Here is a 19,773-nt window from a genome sequence, read left to right on the forward strand (position 1 = left end):
TAGATATACCACCCTGGAGACGTGTGACGCACAAGCCAAGTAAACAAAGTACAAAGACGTAGATCTATGGGTGATGCGATTCAGCCACAAACTCAGGTCTCTATTCCCACGCAGGCGCAGTTTGTGAGGATGCCGCCGGGCGGAAAAAAAAGGGCGGGGCGGATATCTAGCAGGTCACATGTCAAGAGAATTCACGTGATTCCCTGCTTCCCCCCCACCCCATTGAAGGTAGTGGGCCGGGGGGGGGGGGGAGCGCTTGTTGGCTCTCAGCTCCCGGAAAGGAAGGCTAAAGGAGGGAAGAGCGACGGCGCAGCTGAATTTGCGGCTCGGCTGTTGGTGACAGGCACTTTCCCCTCTCTGTCCCCCTTTCGGAACAAGGCACCATGCAGAACGTCATCAACACGGTGAAGGGAAAGGCGCTGGAGGTGGCCGAATACCTCACACCTGTGTTAAAGGTGAGGCCCCGCCTATCGAGAAACAAAATGGGGAGGGGAGGAGCCTCAGGCGGTGACACATCTATTACTTGATAGCCCTCTTCCACTTGGACTAATGAGGCCATAATCCCTGACTGGGCCGATTGTGGGAATTGGGAGTCCGATAGACTTGGACAGCAGTAGTTTTGAAGCATGTGTAAGGTTATGCAAGGGGAGGGAGGAAGAGTCAGTTCCCTGTTCCCAAACTTTTTGTCTTGATCGTATTGTCACTTAGCAACATAAATGTTGGGCTCAAATGTGGTCATAAATCGAGGACTAGCTGCAGATCTTGTTCATAACCTCAAGGAACTGCTGGCGTATAAAGTTAAATAAAGTTAACTTTATTAAATTTCTATAACTCCCCATCTCCGCTTGTCTGGAATGGTATAGGGCAGTGGTCCCCAAACTTGGCAATTTTAAGACTTGTGGACTTCAACTCCCAGAATTCTCCAGCCAGCTGGGAGTTGAAGTCCATAAGTCTTAAAGTTGCCAAGTTTGAACACCTCTGGTATAGGATATCCTGCTTGTACAGAGGGTTGGACTAGAAGACCTCCAAGGTCCCTTCCAACTCTGTTATTCTGTTATAATAATGTGTCGATCTGAAGAATGGTAGAATTTAGAAAGATGCTTCTTTTGTCAGTGGGGAGGGCTCTCAAATTTTTGAATTCTTGGGGGTGAATCTGTGGTCTTCAGCTGTTGATGGAGGACAGTTTGCAGAATTTCAGGCAATTGAAAAAAATATGAAATTTTAAAAAACTGGGATTTTATTTAGCCGCTTTGGAGGAATATGATTTCCCCTAACTAGACTTGGGAGTCCCAAGAGCCTGGGATTCTGTGGCCCAAAGATGAACTAGTTCCTTATGTCTTGAGTGTTTCACTCACTCTTTCTGCCTCACCCACAGAAAGGAATGAGGTGGGGGACCGTTTTGCTCAATTATCCTTTGTAATACCGTGTTTCCCTGAAAATACGACCTGTCCCGAAACTTAACGCCTTGCCACATTTTTCGCTGGGTCAAAAATATAAGCCCACACCCGAAAATAAACCCCCTGGACAACTCCTCCCCCTTTGGCCAGGCAGAGCACCGCTCACCGGGCGCCAAGCCACAGGAGCCGAGAGGGGGGGAAAGGCGCTCACATTGCTTGCTGCCTTCTGGATACCGCTAGGTTGGGGAGTGGCATTCTGCCTGGCCGGAGGGGGGAATTGCCGGGCGGCTGCTTCCTTGCGAGCAATCAGGGGCGAAGCAGCCATGAGGTGACCATGCTCACGAGCAGCTGCCTGGCAAATCCCCTCTCCAGCTGGGCAGAGCGCCATTCACTGACCTAGGGGGTATCACTAAGGCGCCACGCCATGTGGCGTTCTGCCCACCCCCCAGCTCCCACGGCTTGGCACATTTGGGATACACCCTAGGTCAGTGCATGGAGCTCTGCCCGGCTGGAGAGGAGTGTTGGGTGAGTGCCTGTTCCATCCCCAGCCTAACCAAGCCCTTGTGCAGCTCTCCCAGGGCGCTGCCGCCACTGCCACACTCCAAGCATAACTTCCAAACTCCAAAACTCGGCTGCCGAATCTTCCAGCATCGGCCGCTCTAGGAGTGCTCTCTATGGTGGGCCAGCTGCTGGAAGACTCTCTGTCTGGAAGACTCTTTGTCTGGCAGCCGGCCCACCATAGAGAGCACACCTAGAGCGGCTGATGCTGGAAGACTCGGCAGCCAATTTTGGAGTTTGGAAGTTATGCTCGGAGCGTGGCGGTGGCAGCGGCTGGCGGCGGTGCCCTGGGAGAGCTGCACAAGGTCTTGATGAGATTGGGGGCGGACCAGGCACTCGCGCAACCCCCCTCTCCAACTGGGCAGAGCTCCATGCACTGACCTAGGGGGTATCCTGAATGTGCCAAGCCGCGGGAGCTGGGGGGGCGGGCAGAGTGCCACGTGGCTTGGCGCCTTAGTGATACCCCCTAGGTCAGTGAATGGCGCTCTGCCCGGCTGGAGAGGATATTTGCCGGGCGGCTGCTCGTGAGCATGCTTACCTCATGGCTGCTTCACCCCTGAAGCTGTGCCCGGCTCTTCGGGAGTCCGCTCGCAAGGGAGCAGCCGCCCAGCAACCCCAAAACAATAAGCCCTCCCTGATAATAAGCCCAAGGCCATATTTTGTGGGGCAAAAGAAAATAAGACCCTTTCGTATTTTCGGGGAAACACGGTAGCAGCAAGGGTCTTGCTACTTTTTCCAAACTGAACCAGTGTCTAAAAATCAGTGATAAGGCAGTAGTTATATCTAGGAAAAAGAAAAAAATAATAATGGCTGTAGAAATGAGTCTGATAGGCTTACCAGGCAAAATTAAAATGTCCATTTTCTGTTGAAAAACAAAGGATCTGAACATTCTCTAGGTCAAAATTCTCTAAAGGCATTGCTGGCATCACAGGATTTTGTCACAAGATACAATAGTGGGCAAAGATGCATATTTCTGGAGTGAGCATATGGTATGAATGCATGAGCATGTCAATGTTATCTACTTGTTCTTGTGCCACACTCCTTATAAAGATATTTATGCTTTCATCTTACGTTTCTTTAAATATGGGCCAAAATTGCAATGGAATAAATACAATTAAGGGGATTATTTTGAATATATTAATGATTCACAGATCCTTTATATTAAAAATGTTTTGATTCTTGTACAGTAGGTTAGATAAGTGGAAGTAGAAAAAGGCTTATTAGGGTAGCAAAGTACAATGTTTTAATATTTTAACAATAAAGATACAGGAAAAACTAAGTAAGGTGATACTTAAAGATAAAAACATTTCCAGGCAAAATTAACGTGCCTGGCATTTGTGTCTCGGGAGAAATCTTTAATGCACCTGTGCATACACACACACATACACACACTTAGTGTGAAAAGCAGTCTATCTTTAGTTTGGTGCCTACACTCACACTATGGAACAGTTTCTTGTTGGATATCAGGAATGACACCCCTTCTCCCCCAATTCCTGATATTCTGAAATAGTTAAAAATGGAATTGTTTCAGTGGAGAGGGCTAAAATGACTGAGATAACATAATTGTATACTGAAGGCCCTGAATTATATTTTTTAATATTGATCTTAACTTTTACTGTTTATTGTACTACTGTATATTGTTTCTAACTGGTGTGTTTGTTTGTTTTTTTGTTGCCTGGGGCAAAATGAATAAATTTGAAACATTACAGCCAAAAATTTACCCTTTAACTTTCTCACCAACTTTATTATAATTCCTCAAGTACTTTCTTTTAATCAGTTGCCCTAAAACATGATTGGGGATTTGGTGCCCTCCAGATGTTAATGAATTAAAAATAATAAATTAAAACTCATGCTCTCCTGGCCTAGGTGGCCAATGGTGAGAAATGTTAAAGGTTATGGTTCAGCAACAAAGGGTTATCCACAGATTTTTCTTCTCTTATCAAATGTATCTCTAGAATCTTCTACCATACTATTATTTGAATAATGTGAAATAGTTCTTTTGGATAATAGAATTTTTTTAAAAAATGCTTTCCAACAGGGCTCTTTAAAAAGACATTTCTAAATGTTAGTTATATTTTATTTTTGCTTATCTGTCTGCCTTATCATTAAAATCAAATGTCACTTTCTTGGCAATGTGCATTTTCAAAAATTCATTATGTGGCAATACAAGAGAGCAGATATTTTTGCCTTGAAAGTTCAAGTGTGGTGATTCTGACACTTTATAAAATGTCTAATCTCCTTCTGAGCCAACATTTCATATGGATGATTAGTATACAGTAGTAAAGCTTGTAAAGTGTTTTATTTTTTATGTAAAAGTAGTTTTCCCTCATTGTGAAAAAAACTTAAATTGTCAATCTATGTTTCATTAATATAAAAGTTGTTATATGAGCAGTAAAAGCAGTGATTGCTGGCGTCTGCCTGGGTTCTTAGACAAAAAAGCTATTTGATTTCTGTGGTTCAAGTACCCTTGAATAACCTCTTGTTCTATGTATTCTATTGTAGACAAGGGCTATTGGGAAAAGTTTCAAAGTAAAGACTGTTACAAAGTTAAACTAAGGAAATATTTGGCCAGATAGAATGAATACAGGTTAAAAGCATTATGATTTTCTTTTCATTATCTTAAAGTCTTTGGTTTTAAATGTTTACAGACATTTTTTTTTCTTTAGGAATCAAAGTTTAAAGAAACTGGAGTTATCACTCCTGAGGAGGTATGTATATAATGATTTATTTATTTGTTGAAGTAAATCTTGAAAAACAATAAAATGAAATTTCTGTGGCAGGTTTTGCTATTTCCTATTAAAGCTGCCTAGAATCATGGCATGTTACTAAGATCTAAGGTTTACAGCTAATGTTGTAGATGTAGGCCTGTTGCTGGAATAACATCCCATTGAACATTCTTGGAATTGCTTATGTTTTACATTATTCATAGTATTCATAGGAAGTTAACATCTTGTGGTTTATGTAGGCCTATAAGGTAACCTGTGTAGATACTTCCAGAAAGTTTTTAAGACAGTAGGCTAAACAAATTGGAAAGCCATATTGGAAAAAGCAGCTACCAATTATTTTTCTATTGCTATCATTGCAATTTTATTTACATCTTCATAAAATAACCAATTGTTGAGGTTTATCTGAAGATGATTTTATTTCTATATACTGGTACTTCCTTCGGGATTACATTGCTGAAAAGCTTAAGGGCTGTTTGTTAAAATAATGCTACCAGCTATTTGGAATTACTAGACAACTTGTATGAAAGGAAAGAGACAAAAACCTGTTTGGAAGCTTTATGATATCAGCCCAAAATATATTTAAGTACGTGTAAGAATTTTCAGTATCCCAAGATGTGTTTCAATAGATTTAATTACTGTGCAGCTTTTTACACTGAAAAATGTATGGCCCACTTGGGAAAGAAGACTACATAAAATAATTCTTCCTTCCCACTGCAGTTAAAAAAGGGAAACTTGTTTGTTAAGGAAACTAACTGCTGAGGAAGTAGATTAATTAAGTCTGATGTCGCAAATTAGTTCTCACAGCCCCAAATATGTGCTTGAAATCAGAAGGGGAAATCACCAAAGTGTAGTTTTATCTTCACAATACTGGTTACCATTATTCCATGAAACATAAGATCTAAATCTGCCTAACAATTAGAATTATTACATGAGCAACACAATCTTACATAATTTAGATGTAAAATATGTTTTATAACTTTTTTATGACTATCTGTATGAAGGCTAAATAAGGGCTGGCCAAATAAGGAACATATTGAAATAGATGTTGGATATGGACAGTTAGTGGCCCATTTTTGATCTGAAGGATCATTTTTCAAACAAATATTGGCTCTTAAGAATGTAGAGACCAATTGAATTAAGATCTACCAGACTTATTCTTATCTCAGGTACAACAGCTTCCATAGAGGCTCATCAGGTATCTTACCTTTTATCTTTTGTTTCTTAGGGCCCAGACAGAGGTCTCTATAATTTTCCTAGATCTTTTAACTTTAATATATTTTAATAATCTTATTAGTGCTTTAATAGATCTATTAATTATTTTATTAATAATATATCATTATTTATTATCATTATATCCCAGAGCTTTAAAGAAAACTGGGATATAACCATGTTATGAAGAAATGTATATGTATGTAAATTGGGTAGATACTTTTATAATTTATTAACATAAACCAGACAAACTATTTTCATTTGTTCATCTTCAGGAATTGCTGTAAGAGCTGTTGCTTGTGAGCTGAACAAATGAATGAAGTGGGTGTGATTTGACATTTAGTCTGCATACGTACAATTCATCATAATAAGGTTAATAAAACTAGTGTATATAAATATATATACATTTGCTGTTTTGTTTTGGCAGTTCATAGCAGCTGGAGATCATTTAGTTCACCACTGTCCTACTTGGCAATGGTAGGTAAAATTCTGCAGAATCTGCTTCTTAAGAGCATTTAGTTATGTTCACTATATGAAGTTGCATCTATTTCTTATAGTAAGATATGAGCTAACAGAGGGGGGGGAATCATCTGAATTCTAATGTATTTTCTTCTTTGGTAGAATTAAATTTGGCTTTTGATTCCTTACCTGTGTGGTTATCATGTTTTTATAGCTTTATGTTACTTAGGATTATAAAAATGATAAGACAAAAAGGCCACATAATTACAATTGTTCTGACTCCAAATTCATAATGCTTTAGTTTCCTTTCATACATACTCCAGATTTAGTTGTCACTTAGTAACATTTTGAAAATATTGGTGTGATGTAGAGATTCAGACTGAGATTCGCAACTATTAAACTGCAGTGGTTTGTTAGTTAGACTCTAGGGTTATAGTCACTTTCATCTCCCAAAGCAAATAGCAAACTATTTTTTAAAGCTGTTTGCACTGTGTTTCTACCAACTTCAGCAGAAACTTAAGGGTTCTGAACAAGAAATAATTTGCTGTTTTGTTGCTATTATTATTGTTTTTGTTTGCATTTTAAGGGCTATTGGAGAAGAATTAAAAGTCAAGGCTTACCTCCCAACAGATAAGCAGTTTTTGGTTACTAAAAATGGTATGTCTGTGTTTGTGCTTTTATATCCTGCTTTCTCATCAATTATTTCTTATAACTGCATAATTCTGGGTAGCACAATATTAGTATATTTTGAACATCATTACACAATACTTTGCTTTTGGTTTATTTGGCTGGATTAGAAGAAATGGAGCAGTGGTGGGTTCCTACCTGTTCGGAACGGTTTGGCTGAACCGGTAGTGGTATGGCGGCCTGGGTCGCTGGAACTGGGAGTGACCCATGCCTGCCACACCCCTGAAGCGTTTTCCCGGTCCTTTCTGCCGTTTCCGGCATATTTCTGTGCATGCGCAGCAACACACAGCATGCGCGCAAAACACCCTCCCAGCGAACCAGTAGTAAACCGGTTAGGAGCCCACCACTGAAATGGGGGTATGCTATTGCTCTCAAGGCAGAGTATTCAATTAAATAGCTTTTTTTTTTACTCTTCATAACCTTGATTGATCACATCTGAAGACGTTCCATGTACAGTAATCCATTTCATCTAGGATGCTGTGAAGTTTGTTTGCCACCACTGTCTCAACAAACAGCCTAACAAGGGAATATTGGAAATCTGATGGTAGTTGTCTAAGACAGGCTTTTCAGAAGATGGTCCACTGCTGCTGTTAAGTGGCATGGTCACATGATGTTTGATAATCATTTCACTTAGTGACAGAAATTCCAGTCCAATTAGGATTGTAACCCAGGAACTGCCTGTATTAACCTACGTGAAATGCATTTATCAACCATAGATGCTATTGCACTTACAGCACAGTCCTAAAATGTTGCAGAAGTTTATTTCCTATTATTCTATGAATGAACACCAGATACTTTTTATGCAGTGCCCTGCTACAAGCGATGTAAACAGATGGAGTATTCAGATGAGTTGGAAGCTATTATAGAAGAGGATGATGGAGATGGAGGATGGGTGGACACATTTCACAATGCAGGTAATTTAGCTTTTTTTTCTTATGCATTCCTCTTATATTGAGCTTATATTGCATTGACATTGTGATCAAGACTCTTATGAACTTTAAAGTGCTCCAAAGTGTATAGGTGTAGCATTTTCATTTTGACATTCTTCACTGAATTCTTAAATACTGTATATTAGTTAACCTTGAAAATTCAGAGTCAAGTTTGCTATCAAAAGGGTTGGTTTGTAAAGTGATAAGTATTTACAGAATTACAAATTAGTATTTATCCATACTCCTGACTCTATTAATATTTCCAACAGGTATTACTGGAGTAACAGAAGCCATTAGGGAGATCACAATGGAAAATAAGGTATTATCTGATTTACTTAACTGATTCAGAGATGTTTTCATATAGCACAGTTACTGAAATAACCCCTCTTCATAAAAAGGCATTTTTAATGCAAACTTTATTTAAATATGTTACTGAATTCATGATTTTTGCAGATGAATAGTTATACAATAAGTACACAAAACATATTTTTACCCTTGTTCTTGATACTAGAGTAAATTTATTTCAGCATTGTACTTTCTCTTCTATACATACATATACAATATGTGGATAATTAACACTTTTAAAGAAGATAAAAGAAAGAAAGAAAAAGCAAAAAATATGATAAGAAAATGTTAGAAAAGAAAAAAGTATAAAGAAGTAGCTTCCAATATTCTTCATAGCAATTATAAGTACAAATATATTTTGACCTCTCTCTCTAAGATTACATCATATTCTTTCTATAATCTATCCTGTCTAATCATCAAAATCATGCTACAAGTTTACTTTTTTATTTTTATGCATGAGTCAGTAATAAATAGCTTTTCTTCTATTAATCCTAAAAGGAAAAGTTCTAGTTTTAATTGAATATTGCTATTTAAAACCCTTTGTTTCAAAGTATGGATCCAATTTATTTTAGCTTTTTTGTCCACCAAGCATAATAAAATGTCTCTTCATGTTGTTCACATTTTCAACATATATTTGAAGCCTCTATATATTCTAGACAATGTCTCTGGTAATATGTACCAACAATGCATTGTTTTATAAAAATTATCTGAGATCATAATACAATGTAAATTTCAGCTCTTTTAACAACATATTTTCCTATTGATTCCTAAACATATTATAACCAAAATTCTTAACTCAATTTATCATACGTTCTCTATCTTCTGTTTTAAATCTCAACAAATGTTTATACATTTTACTAATTACATGTTCATCATCAGTGCACAATTGTATTTAAAATTCTAACTTACTTTGCTCCATACTGCAAGTCTTTTCATCCATTTTAAATCGGAGATAACTACATAGGCGAATCATATCCTTCTGCTATGAATAGTTCTCTTAATTTGATTTTAGATTCGATTCCCCTTGATGATTTTCCAATAGGAACTGATATGTAAACTATTTATCTGCCATATCTATTCATAAATTTAATCCCAGGCTGTGTCTGAAAACACTTTTATGGTATCCACTTAAGAAGCATATTATAGCTTATGATTTTAAAAATCCACATTAAGTTTAACTTTATCAGGGTTGAATTTTTTCATAGGCAGCATAACTTGAATTCACCATATAGACATTCTGGCCTGGGAGTCTGTTGATCATTGAAAGTCTTTTTTCCCCCTTTATGCTCTTTAAGGACAATACAAAGTTATCTGAATGCTTAGCTTCTTGTGAAGATGATGATGATGATGATGGAGAAGCAGCTGATATGGAAGGTACATTTAATATGATATTTGAAGGCAGACATATTGCGTCATATTAAACAAATGAAAACCAAACTTTGTCTTGCTTTCTTTCAATATTCTATAACGGGGCATGTTTTAATCCATTTTTCTCATCACTTCCTTTTTAAGAAACATGTCATATTTTTAAATATGCAAGCCAGAAAAGTGGGGAAGAGAGAGAACTTAAACAATCTGGAAGTAAACAAGTTGATGACATACTCCTCAATGAGACACCTCAATTAGGTGACAAATTTATTCTAGACAAGAGAAAGGTGTTGGCACATAAGGATATTCCATTAAAGGATTGCAATCATTAACTGAATGAAGATACATAAATAGCCTGACATTAATGCATGTCTGTCTGTACAATGTGGAACAATGTGCTTCTTTTTTTATGGGAGTAATCAAATCAAATTTGTTTTGTTCTGAAACTCTCATAAGAAGCACTGTACAAGTCCTCAGTTCCTTGCCTTTCTCATCTGTGGTCTCAGACATTGTTGTGATTGTGTCTTTTTCTCTTTGGATCTTTTCCGGTTTCTTCCTGCTTTCTGATCAAGAATGTTCCAGTGTAATCTGGGAAGAAACAGATTACAATAAGTTATTGATATGCGTTATATTTCATACATGTAGACATAAGAATATTTGTTTAACTCCAAGGGATTTGTTTTTAAACATTGCTTCCTATCCTGGGATAGGTTAACAAAAATACTGATGTGATTTTTTTATATTGTCCTTTCAGAATATGAGGAGAGTGGACTGTTGGAGACAGATGATGTAAGTGTGATCTGTTTAATTAGGGGTGCTTGTTTGGAGTTCAACAGAATATTCTTTAAAGTGACAAGGTTAAATAGAAATAGCATAATATTTCAGCAGTAGCATTTGACAGCAGTAAACACTGAACTTGAATCATTGTTTTTTTTTTTTTGAATCTTCAACAGGCAACATTAGACACAAGAAAAATAGTGGAAGCTGCCAAGACTAAAACTGATGTTGGAGGTGGAGAAGAAGCTATTCTACAAACTAGGACTTATGACCTTTATATTACGTATGACAAATACTACCAAACACCCAGGCTTTGGTTATTTGGCTATGATGAGGTAATTTCCCTCCTTATTTGGAAATGCAGATCTCCAGTAATAAAATACATTCATAATTGGCTGCAGATAGTCCACAACTTACAACCAACCTGAAAAAGGGAGCTAATGACCTGAATTTGAAGTTCCAGGCCTCCTTTGTGAATTCATGACCAAACTTCGGGCAACAAGACTGCATTTACTGCATTTGCAATGTCCTCTGGTCACATGACCATGTTTTACTCTGGTTTTGCTGAAAACCAGCACTTCTGGCTTTTGGCATTAACCGCACCCACAGTGAACCATTGATTTACTTAATGACCATAACATTTGCTTAACCACAGCATTATCTTAATGACAGCCACAAAAAAAAGTAAAACCCATATGGCCATGTGATTGACTCATTTTACAACTTACAACATATGACTGTAATGAATAGGCTCCATTATGGTGGCATGTGGAGCACTACCTGTATAATAATAGCCCTTGGGTAGAAGACCAAGGATTATCAATATCCAAATATGGGGAAATAGTAGTATTCTTTTCTCCCTGATTCTTATTACCTGGAAATAACACCCCCCCCCCTTTTTTTTTTCCAGAATAGCCTCTATGAAACAGTCTCATGCATATATTCCCCAGCATATTACTTCAAATACATTACTGGAATAATAGCTATGCTCAGTTTTACATTTATCTACCTGTGTATGGTAATGGAAGCTACAGTTGTAATAAGCACTCTGTTCCCATATAGCTCATTCATATGTTAGTGAGAGGTTGAGAAAGTTGATATGCAAGGACTTGTGTATCTTCTACTGCAAGGGATGAAGCAGAGACTTGAATATCTTGACCTGGTGGGATCCTAAAAGTACATATTTCAGCCAAGATGTTGTTAGCCTGTTACATTACAAGATTTTTTGTTTATTACATTACCATTTAGGCCCTTTTTATATTGATTCTGCAGATAGCACATAAAGTTTCACAAGCCAACCCCATTGATTTTTGAAAGTGTCTTAAAGTTTGCAGCTTGAAAAGATCCCAAATCACTAAATAGCTTTCAAAAAGCTAGTAATGAGCTCTATTTACAGAGATTCATTACTCCCCTTCTTGTTGTCATGAACTTGAAATGTCCGGTTCCCTTTCTGAGCTGTGCTTTCCATGAGATAACTTGGCAGATTCCAAAACTGAATCCCTCAAACCAATAAGTAAATGAAGGAGAGACATGAGTAGTCCAGCTCCAGAAGAGATTTGTTTCATTCTATTTTGCTTCCAATCGGGAGCATTTAGATCTAGGAATTATCACATCAAACCTGGAATGGCAGCATGGAACATTCTAGAGTTTTCTGGAACAGTCTGTTCCTGAATCAGCAACATTTGCACATCCCTAATTTTTTATTTAAAAAGCAAAGTTTATTTAAATTAAAAAAAATCTATGCTCAGAAAAGTATGCAAAATATTGCAAACCATCTTAAATGAGAAACATTGCAAATTGCTGCTGCATGTTTGTAGATGAATGCAAACCACACTTTCCAATTGAAAACACTTCTACAGGGTTAGGAAAAAAATCTCATGATCTGTGATGTTTGAAACGTTTAACACATCTCTAAACCTAACCAAAATGCTGCATCAAGAAAACCTAATTTTTTTCAACATTCATAAATTACATACAGTACATAATTACGTTGAATCACAGGAAAGAGCAAAATGAACATGAGAAAATTAAATAGGTTCCAGAGATTCTTACAGTTATTCAGTTTTACTGGTTTTATGTTTCTGTGTAAGTTTAAAGAGGAATCTGAGCTATGTCCTTTTCTTTTTAGCAACGGCAGCCTTTAAATGTAGACAGTATGTATGAAGATATTAGTCAAGATCATGTCAAAAAGACTGTGACAATTGAAAATCACCCCCATCTTCCTCCACCTCCAATGTGTTCGGTTCATCCATGCAGGTATTTTTTTTTAATCCTTGCTTTTAAATAAATAGTTAACATAAACAAAGATACACTCATTTTCTAGGCTGGCATCTTTTCTCTGTTTGATTATCTTTTAGCAACAGAAGCTGTTTGTCATCTTTATAGATAGTCCACACATAATTATCAGTCACTTAACAACTATTCAAAGTTAAAACACCTCCACACACACCCACACACCCAAAAAATTGCTTAGCACCTGTCCTCAAAGTTATGACTGTGGCACATAAACACACTCAATGGTCACATAATCACACTTCAGGTGCCTGTCAACCAGACTACAATTATTGCAATATTCCGTAGCTTTGTGTTATTTTTTTTGCTAGTTTCCAGGAAAAAATGTCTATTCAGGGGAACGGATTTACTTAAAGACCGTATGATTTGCTTACTCGCCATGTGATTCACTTGACTGCAGTGACTCGCTTTGCGACTTGTAAAAATGGTGATAAAATTGAATTAGGTTAAGTAGTGGCTTGCTTAATGACCACAACAATTTATGATGAAAAATCTGGACTCTATTGTGATGGAAAATAACTGTGCAAACAGCTTGTTTTAAACCTGAGATTTTCCAGATTTGATATGACAGTTAACTGTGCTAAATAGCTCTCTATCGGTTATATAGGATCAGTGTATAGCGATACGTCAGTGCATTCTCAAGAGGAGAAAGAAATGAAAAATAGCTTGTGTCTATGTAAAATTCCAAACTTAAGTATTGCAAAATTGGTCCAATTTTGATATTTGTATTTTAAAAATAAGGAATAAAACGGAATAAAAATAAAAGAAAGCTTTCTTGCTTTTTCATTTTAGAAACAAACCAAAAGCAAAGTAGAATTCATTAAAAACAAGCAATACATTTGGATATGCAAAATGGTATTATTGCTCTTCTAATTTGGAGTTTGTCTCAGCACCTTTGCCATTTAGAACTAATGCTAGATAAATATGCTTTATTCTGATTTGCCATGGCTTTTTTTTTTTTGTTTTGCAGTCGAGGAGATCTGTACTGATTTTTTTTTAAGGATTGACCTATAGGCAACTACTGCCCAAGATTTCGTAGAAATAGAAGCAAAGGCCATGTGAAAATATCATAGACATGTTGAAGTCAATATAGCAAAAAAGAAGCTGAGGGAAATTAGCAGTAACACCAGAAAGAAAGTATAAAAATCTTGCTCAGTATTGCCTTAGTCTACATTTTGTACAAGTCCTTTGCTCCTTTTGCTTCAGAATATTAGTCTAAAAAGTGTGGCAATCGTTTCTGTAGAATGCTTCCTGTCAATTATTCTTCGATCATCAGTGAAGTGGTGCAATCTGCAGGATTTGAAACCAAAGCTTGTATTTTGAAATTCCAGCAGTTTGAATCCTTGCTGTATAATTCCTTTAGATTTTTTTCATTAATCCGGGAAAACCCTGGGTTCGTTGAAGTGCAGAGTAGAGTTGTGTAAGTTTTCAGCTTCACTGTTGTCATTAATATTATTGATTGCAGCATGTCAATCTGGTTATGTTAGTTTTGTTGTTTCTGTTTAGCTGACCTTCTGTGTTTCCTGTTTCAAGAAATACATGACAGGGTTTTCTGAGAAACAGCTTGAGGAAACGATTTTTAAAAAGGCGATTGCTTTGTTCAGCCTTATAGTCTAAAAAATATAGTAGGGAAAGTAAAAGGGCAGGGAGGGGAGCAATGTCAGACACCAAATCTTGAAATTAAAAACCAGTTCTTAAATAATAAGTCCTCTCTCCATTACTGAAGATGTTTGTTTATTCGTGTATGAAGTATCACAATTAAAGGTAAAGGTTACCCTCGCACGTATGTGCTAGTTGTTCCCGACTCTAGGGGGCAGTCCTCATTTCCTTTTCAAAGCCGAAGAGCCAGCGCTGTCCAAAGACATCTCCGTGGTCATGTGGCCAGCAGGTGACATGGAACACTGTTACTTTCCCACCAAAGGTGGTTCCTATTTTTCTACTTGCATTTTTTTGAACTGGTTAGGTTGACAGAAGCTGGGACAAGTAATAGGAGCTCACTCAGTTATGCAGCACTGGGGATTCGAATCGCTGAACTGCGGACCTTTCTGATTGACTTAGCCACTGAGCCACCGTGTCCCTATCACAATTAAGACATACTATATTAATTTTTTAACATAGCAGATGAAATGGTTTGAACCCCTATTCATCTCCTATGGCAATCTGATGAAGGTTTGGTGCAATTGGCAATGAAAAGAGTAACGATGGAATTGGTATAACTGAAATAATGCTTTTAAAAAATTAGGTGAATGGAACTTATTTTCACTTTATCTCACTTTCACTTTCTCAGGCATGCAGAAGTGATGAAGAAAATAATTGAAACTGTGGCAGAAGGTGGGGGTGAACTTGGTGTTCATATGTATCCTTTTTACAATCAAACTTTTTTTTTACTTCAAAGAGAATAATTTAAAGGGCTCAGTAACTATTTTTTATTTAGACAGATAAAGCTCAAGGCATAAATTTCTAACTTTTCCATTTCTATTTATCTACCGCTGCCTTTTATTTTTATTTATTTCTATCCCACCTTTATTATTTTTACAAGTAACTCAAGGTGGCGAACATATCCAACATATCTTTCTCTTCTTATTTTACCCGTTACAATCTTGTGAGTTGAGTTGGGCTGGGTGGGAGTGATTGGCCCAAGGTCACCCAGCCAGCTTTCATGGCTAAGGCAGGACTTGAACTCTTCTCTTTTTCAACTACCGTATTTTTCAGAGTATCAGATACACCTTTTTTCCTCAAAAAAGAGGCTGAAAATCTGGGTGTGTCTTATACATCGAATACAGCATTTCTTTGCCTCCCAAAGCCCCGCCCCTTCACCAAAATGGCTGTGCATAGCCTTAGGAAGGCTTTCAGAGAGTTCCTGGGGGCTGGGGAGGACAGAAATGAGCAAAAAATGGGCTGTTTTTTGCCCCCAGCCCCCAGCAGCACTCTATAAGCCTCCATAAGGCTATGCATGCAATTTTTTTGACAAAAAACAGGCCCGTTTTCACAAAAAACGGTCCATTTTTTGCTCTTTTGCCCCTCCCCCCGAGCACCCTGCAACCCCCCCCCCAAGGCTATTCATGCCTTTTATTTGAAAAAAAATGGGCCTGTTTTTGTGAAAAATGGGCCAGTTTTTGCGAAAAACGGGCCATTTTTGGGAGGTTTGCAGAGTGCAAAAACTTCCCCCTTTCAGAAAGCTCTTTAGTTAGAGTGATTGATGAGAATTACATTGATCAAGTGCTATGCCAGCAGAAACAAGTCTTAGGTGCTGCAGGTTGTCAGATTTCCTTCTCCAGCACATGGATAAATACGCCTGGAAACATCTCCCTACCTACCTACTGTATTTCTCTCACACACTCTCTCTCCCTCTCCCTCTCCCTCTCCCTACCTACCTACCAGTGGTGGGTTCCTGCCGGATCTCACCGGATCGCGCGCTCCCTTTCAGCGCTGAACCCGGAAGTACGTTCTTGCCCCGCCCCTGGCGACGGGACGACGCTTGCCTGCGCTCCACCAGCTCGGCTGGGACCGGAGACGTTTCCTCAACAGAGTGGAGCGCCTGAAAGGGACGCAGGCTCAGCCTGCCAGGCTGCCACCGCTCCACTGAAGACATTGCTGAGCAGAGAAACGTCTCCGGTCCCAGCCGAGCTAGTGGAGCGCAGGCAAGCGTCGTCCCGTCGCCAGGGGCAGGGCCAGAACGTACTTCCGGGTTCATCGCCGAACGGGAGTGCGCGATCCGGTGCGATCCGGCAGGAACCCACCACTGCTACCTACTGTATTTCTCTCTCTCACTATTCCTCTATCTACCTACCTACCTACCTATCTACTGTCTCTCTCTCTCTCTCCCTACCTACCTACAGTATTTCTCTCTCCCTGTCTCTATCTACCTACTTTTTTTTAATTGCCTCTTCAAAACCTTGGTGCATCTTATACTCCGAAATATATGGTACCTTTTTCAAGTTTTAGATGCTTTGTTTCACTCAAAAGTAAATGAGGATAGAGCTAACTTTAGAAGAAGTGAATTTGTTTTTCACATACTTTTAGTTATATGATGAGGGGAAAAATCACTTGTATCTGTTGACAAGAACATTAATGCATGCTTTTTTTAAAAAAAAAAGTAGCATTAGCAAAAACAATGGAAGGTATGGGATAGAAGACTCAAAAAAACATTTGTGATGATCAGCAAATTCCTCCTGTCTTCAGTAGTAGCAATGACTGTAACAAAAACTAATTGTTAAGTAGGATTATCTGCAGACTTAAGACATGCTACAGTGTATTAGTCATTAAACCATTATATCAGACTGAATTCTAGGAAAGATCCAGATAAGGAGAGATAACCGTGTTTGATTTTGGAAGAAGAAAAGTGTCTTTTTAGCATTATTCTCTTGCATTTCAGAGGAGAGAATGTGAAACTAGGTTTATTTTCCTTAATTAAATTTCAGGTACCTTCTGATTTTTTTGAAATTTGTACAAGCTGTCATTCCAACAATAGAATATGATTACACAAGACACTTTACAATGTAATTAGTGGAAATAAAGTTTATGGAAATAAATATTGGTTCTAATTTTTAAAAAGAATAACCCAAACATGACTTGACTTGTTGATCCACCATTGTGTGCAGCTTCTGTAATGTGTCACTCTCATCAAAATAAAATTCCTCTATCAGCCTTACTTTTTAATAAAGATCTTTATGTGTAAAAAACAATAAATCACTTTTTTCATTCCTGTGCTCTGGCTATAGAATTGTGTTTTTCTTTTACATAATGCAAAGAATAATAAACATAATTATATCAGTTGTAATCTAATTCTATAAAATATTCATTAATTATATAATTAAAATAATGTCTAATTAAAGCTAAAAATGTTTAATCTAAATTTATAATCCAGCAGTTTTAATCTATGCACACTTTTATAAAATTTATACAGGGTCCCAGTGTTCATCTCATTAATTACTCCTCCTACCCCAAAAGAACAATCTTAAAAATGTATAAATTTATTATTAAAATTGGAAATAAGTAACAACTATTCCCCCTCCCCCTTGTAGATTTTAAAAACTCTTGAGATGCAGATTTAGTTAAACAAATCAAGAAATGAACTTTGAACATAAGGTGGATTCCTATCCTATAGAAGAGATGTACTGAAGATGGTACATTGCTGGCATTTAACTCTAGGTCTAGGACAAACAGCTCATAATTCATCAAAATGTTGGAACAGTTATAATCAGAATGAATATTTTCCCTATGTGGTAAACTTAAGAAAAGTGCCTCTTAGTGGAACATAATATTCAATTAAGTTAAAATACTAACTGAAAAAAGAATGTGTTTCAGAGTTGGGATAATCACACATGTTTAATTCAAAGAACAAAGGAGTTTGTAGTGTTTTTACCGCTGTTTGCTAAACTAATAAATGTTCAGAAGTGAACATTTTTAGATAATCTTTCATTGAACAATTGGCATGCTACAGAGGTGGGTTCCTACCAGTTCAGCCGAATAGGTAGTAACTTGACGGCCTGGGTCGCTGGAACCGGTAGCAACAAAGGCCTGCCACACCCACAAACTGGTTCCCCAGGTGCTCGCCCCACCTACCCATCCTCACTCCACCTCCTGGGCAGCTTCCCTGCCTACTCTGCCACAGGGTACCTGCCCTGCGCCCCAACTGAGCTGCATCTGCCTACAGGTAAGTCTCGCTAGCCCCCCCCTCCCCGGAGCTTGCTGCACGCCCCTCTCCTGTCCCCACCGGGGTTGCAAGCTTACCTTCCCCGCCCTTTCCAGGATCCCCACGAGCCCCATTTTGGCTGCCAGCAGGCTTCAGGCAAGCCTGCTAAGCCCAAAATACGGCAGGTTTGTGTGTGCCTAGCAAGCCTCCCTGCAGCCCCCTCAGAGCAAAAACGGGAGAAAGAAACAAATCCTCACCATTTGGGGATCCCCAGGTGCATGGAGCAGAGATCTGCAAACATGGCAACATTAAGACCTGCTGGCTGGAGAATTCTGGGAGTTGAAGTCCACAAGTCTTAAAGCTGCCAAGTTTGAAGACCTCTGGCATGGAGCTTGAGTTGAGAGCTTATTGAAAGTGCAACTATCTATCCTTGCTCAGGCTAAGCTAATAAATAGTGGAGTTCTAAGAATACCAGATGATCAATGGGCATGTTCTCAGTTTCAAAATGTCTGGCTTTTCTTCCTCCTACCAAAGAGACACGGGGGTTCTTCACAGGAAGGAAGGAGGAGGAAGAGGAGGGAGGGAAGGGAAGGGAAAGTGAATGAGATATGGAGGGAGGGAAGGAGGAAGAAAAAGGAGAGGAAAGAAGGACCACAAACCTGGCACTAGACGCAGCATCAGAAGATACTTTGAAACAGGACAGCAATGCAGGGCTGGAATGGGCCTCAGAGGTCATCAAGTCCACTCCCTGATCCAGCAGGAGACCTTATTTCATCTTGGTTATTTTAGTGCCTCCAACACAGAGGAGAAATTCCCAGGCATTGCCAACCTCTTCCCACTAGTAAAAAAAAACCTAGAGCAAAAACTTCATGCAGTATTCAAAAGAATAGAAAAGGGGGCTGCTGTGTATTGTTTAATGGACTGCTAAATGGCAAAATGGACAGCTAAATTGGCCATGTCCATCCAGTCACACATGCCCATCCAGACTGCCAAGCCACTCCCACCTGGTCACATGACTGCCTAGCCATGCCGCACACACCCCAAAATAACCCTCGCCCACAGAACCGGTAGTAAAAAAAAATTGAAACCCACAACTGGCATACTACAATATGATCAATTGCTTATTGAAAAAGTTACTGATAAAATTAGGATACTGATGCATAAGGGATGAATCACAATTGTTTTTGTTCTGGAAAGATAAATTCAGCAATATATGTAATCCATGACTGAAGGTTGCAATTATATTGATCATTATATTGATGGCGAACCTATGGCACCTGTGGGCACATGAGCTGTCTACAGGCACACAAGCCGTCACCCAGATCAGCTCCACCACACATGCATGCTTGCGTCCTGCTGGCCAGCTGATTTTGGGGTCTCTGCCATGCATG

General features: G+C 38.6%; 1 protein-coding gene across 1 annotated transcript; it reads left to right on the forward strand.

The window, feature by feature from the left end:
* Positions 1–223: 223 nt before the first annotated feature.
* ATG3 (autophagy related 3) lies at positions 224–17,456 on the forward strand. The gene is made up of 12 exons (XM_081952926.1): positions 224–455; positions 4,622–4,663; positions 6,318–6,367; positions 6,936–7,006; positions 7,843–7,950; positions 8,235–8,284; positions 9,606–9,684; positions 10,433–10,467; positions 10,632–10,790; positions 12,584–12,711; positions 15,035–15,103; positions 17,169–17,456. The coding sequence occupies exons 1-12, from the start codon at positions 384–386 to the stop codon at positions 17,248–17,250; spliced, it is 945 nt and encodes a 314-aa protein (XP_081809052.1). The 5' UTR covers positions 224–383; the 3' UTR covers positions 17,251–17,456.
* Positions 17,457–19,773: the final 2,317 nt, after the last annotated feature.

Source organism: Natrix helvetica (assembly GCF_964273705.1).
Source record: "Natrix helvetica genome assembly, chromosome: 4".
In the NCBI taxonomy this organism is placed as follows: Eukaryota; Metazoa; Chordata; class Lepidosauria; order Squamata; family Natricidae; genus Natrix; species Natrix helvetica.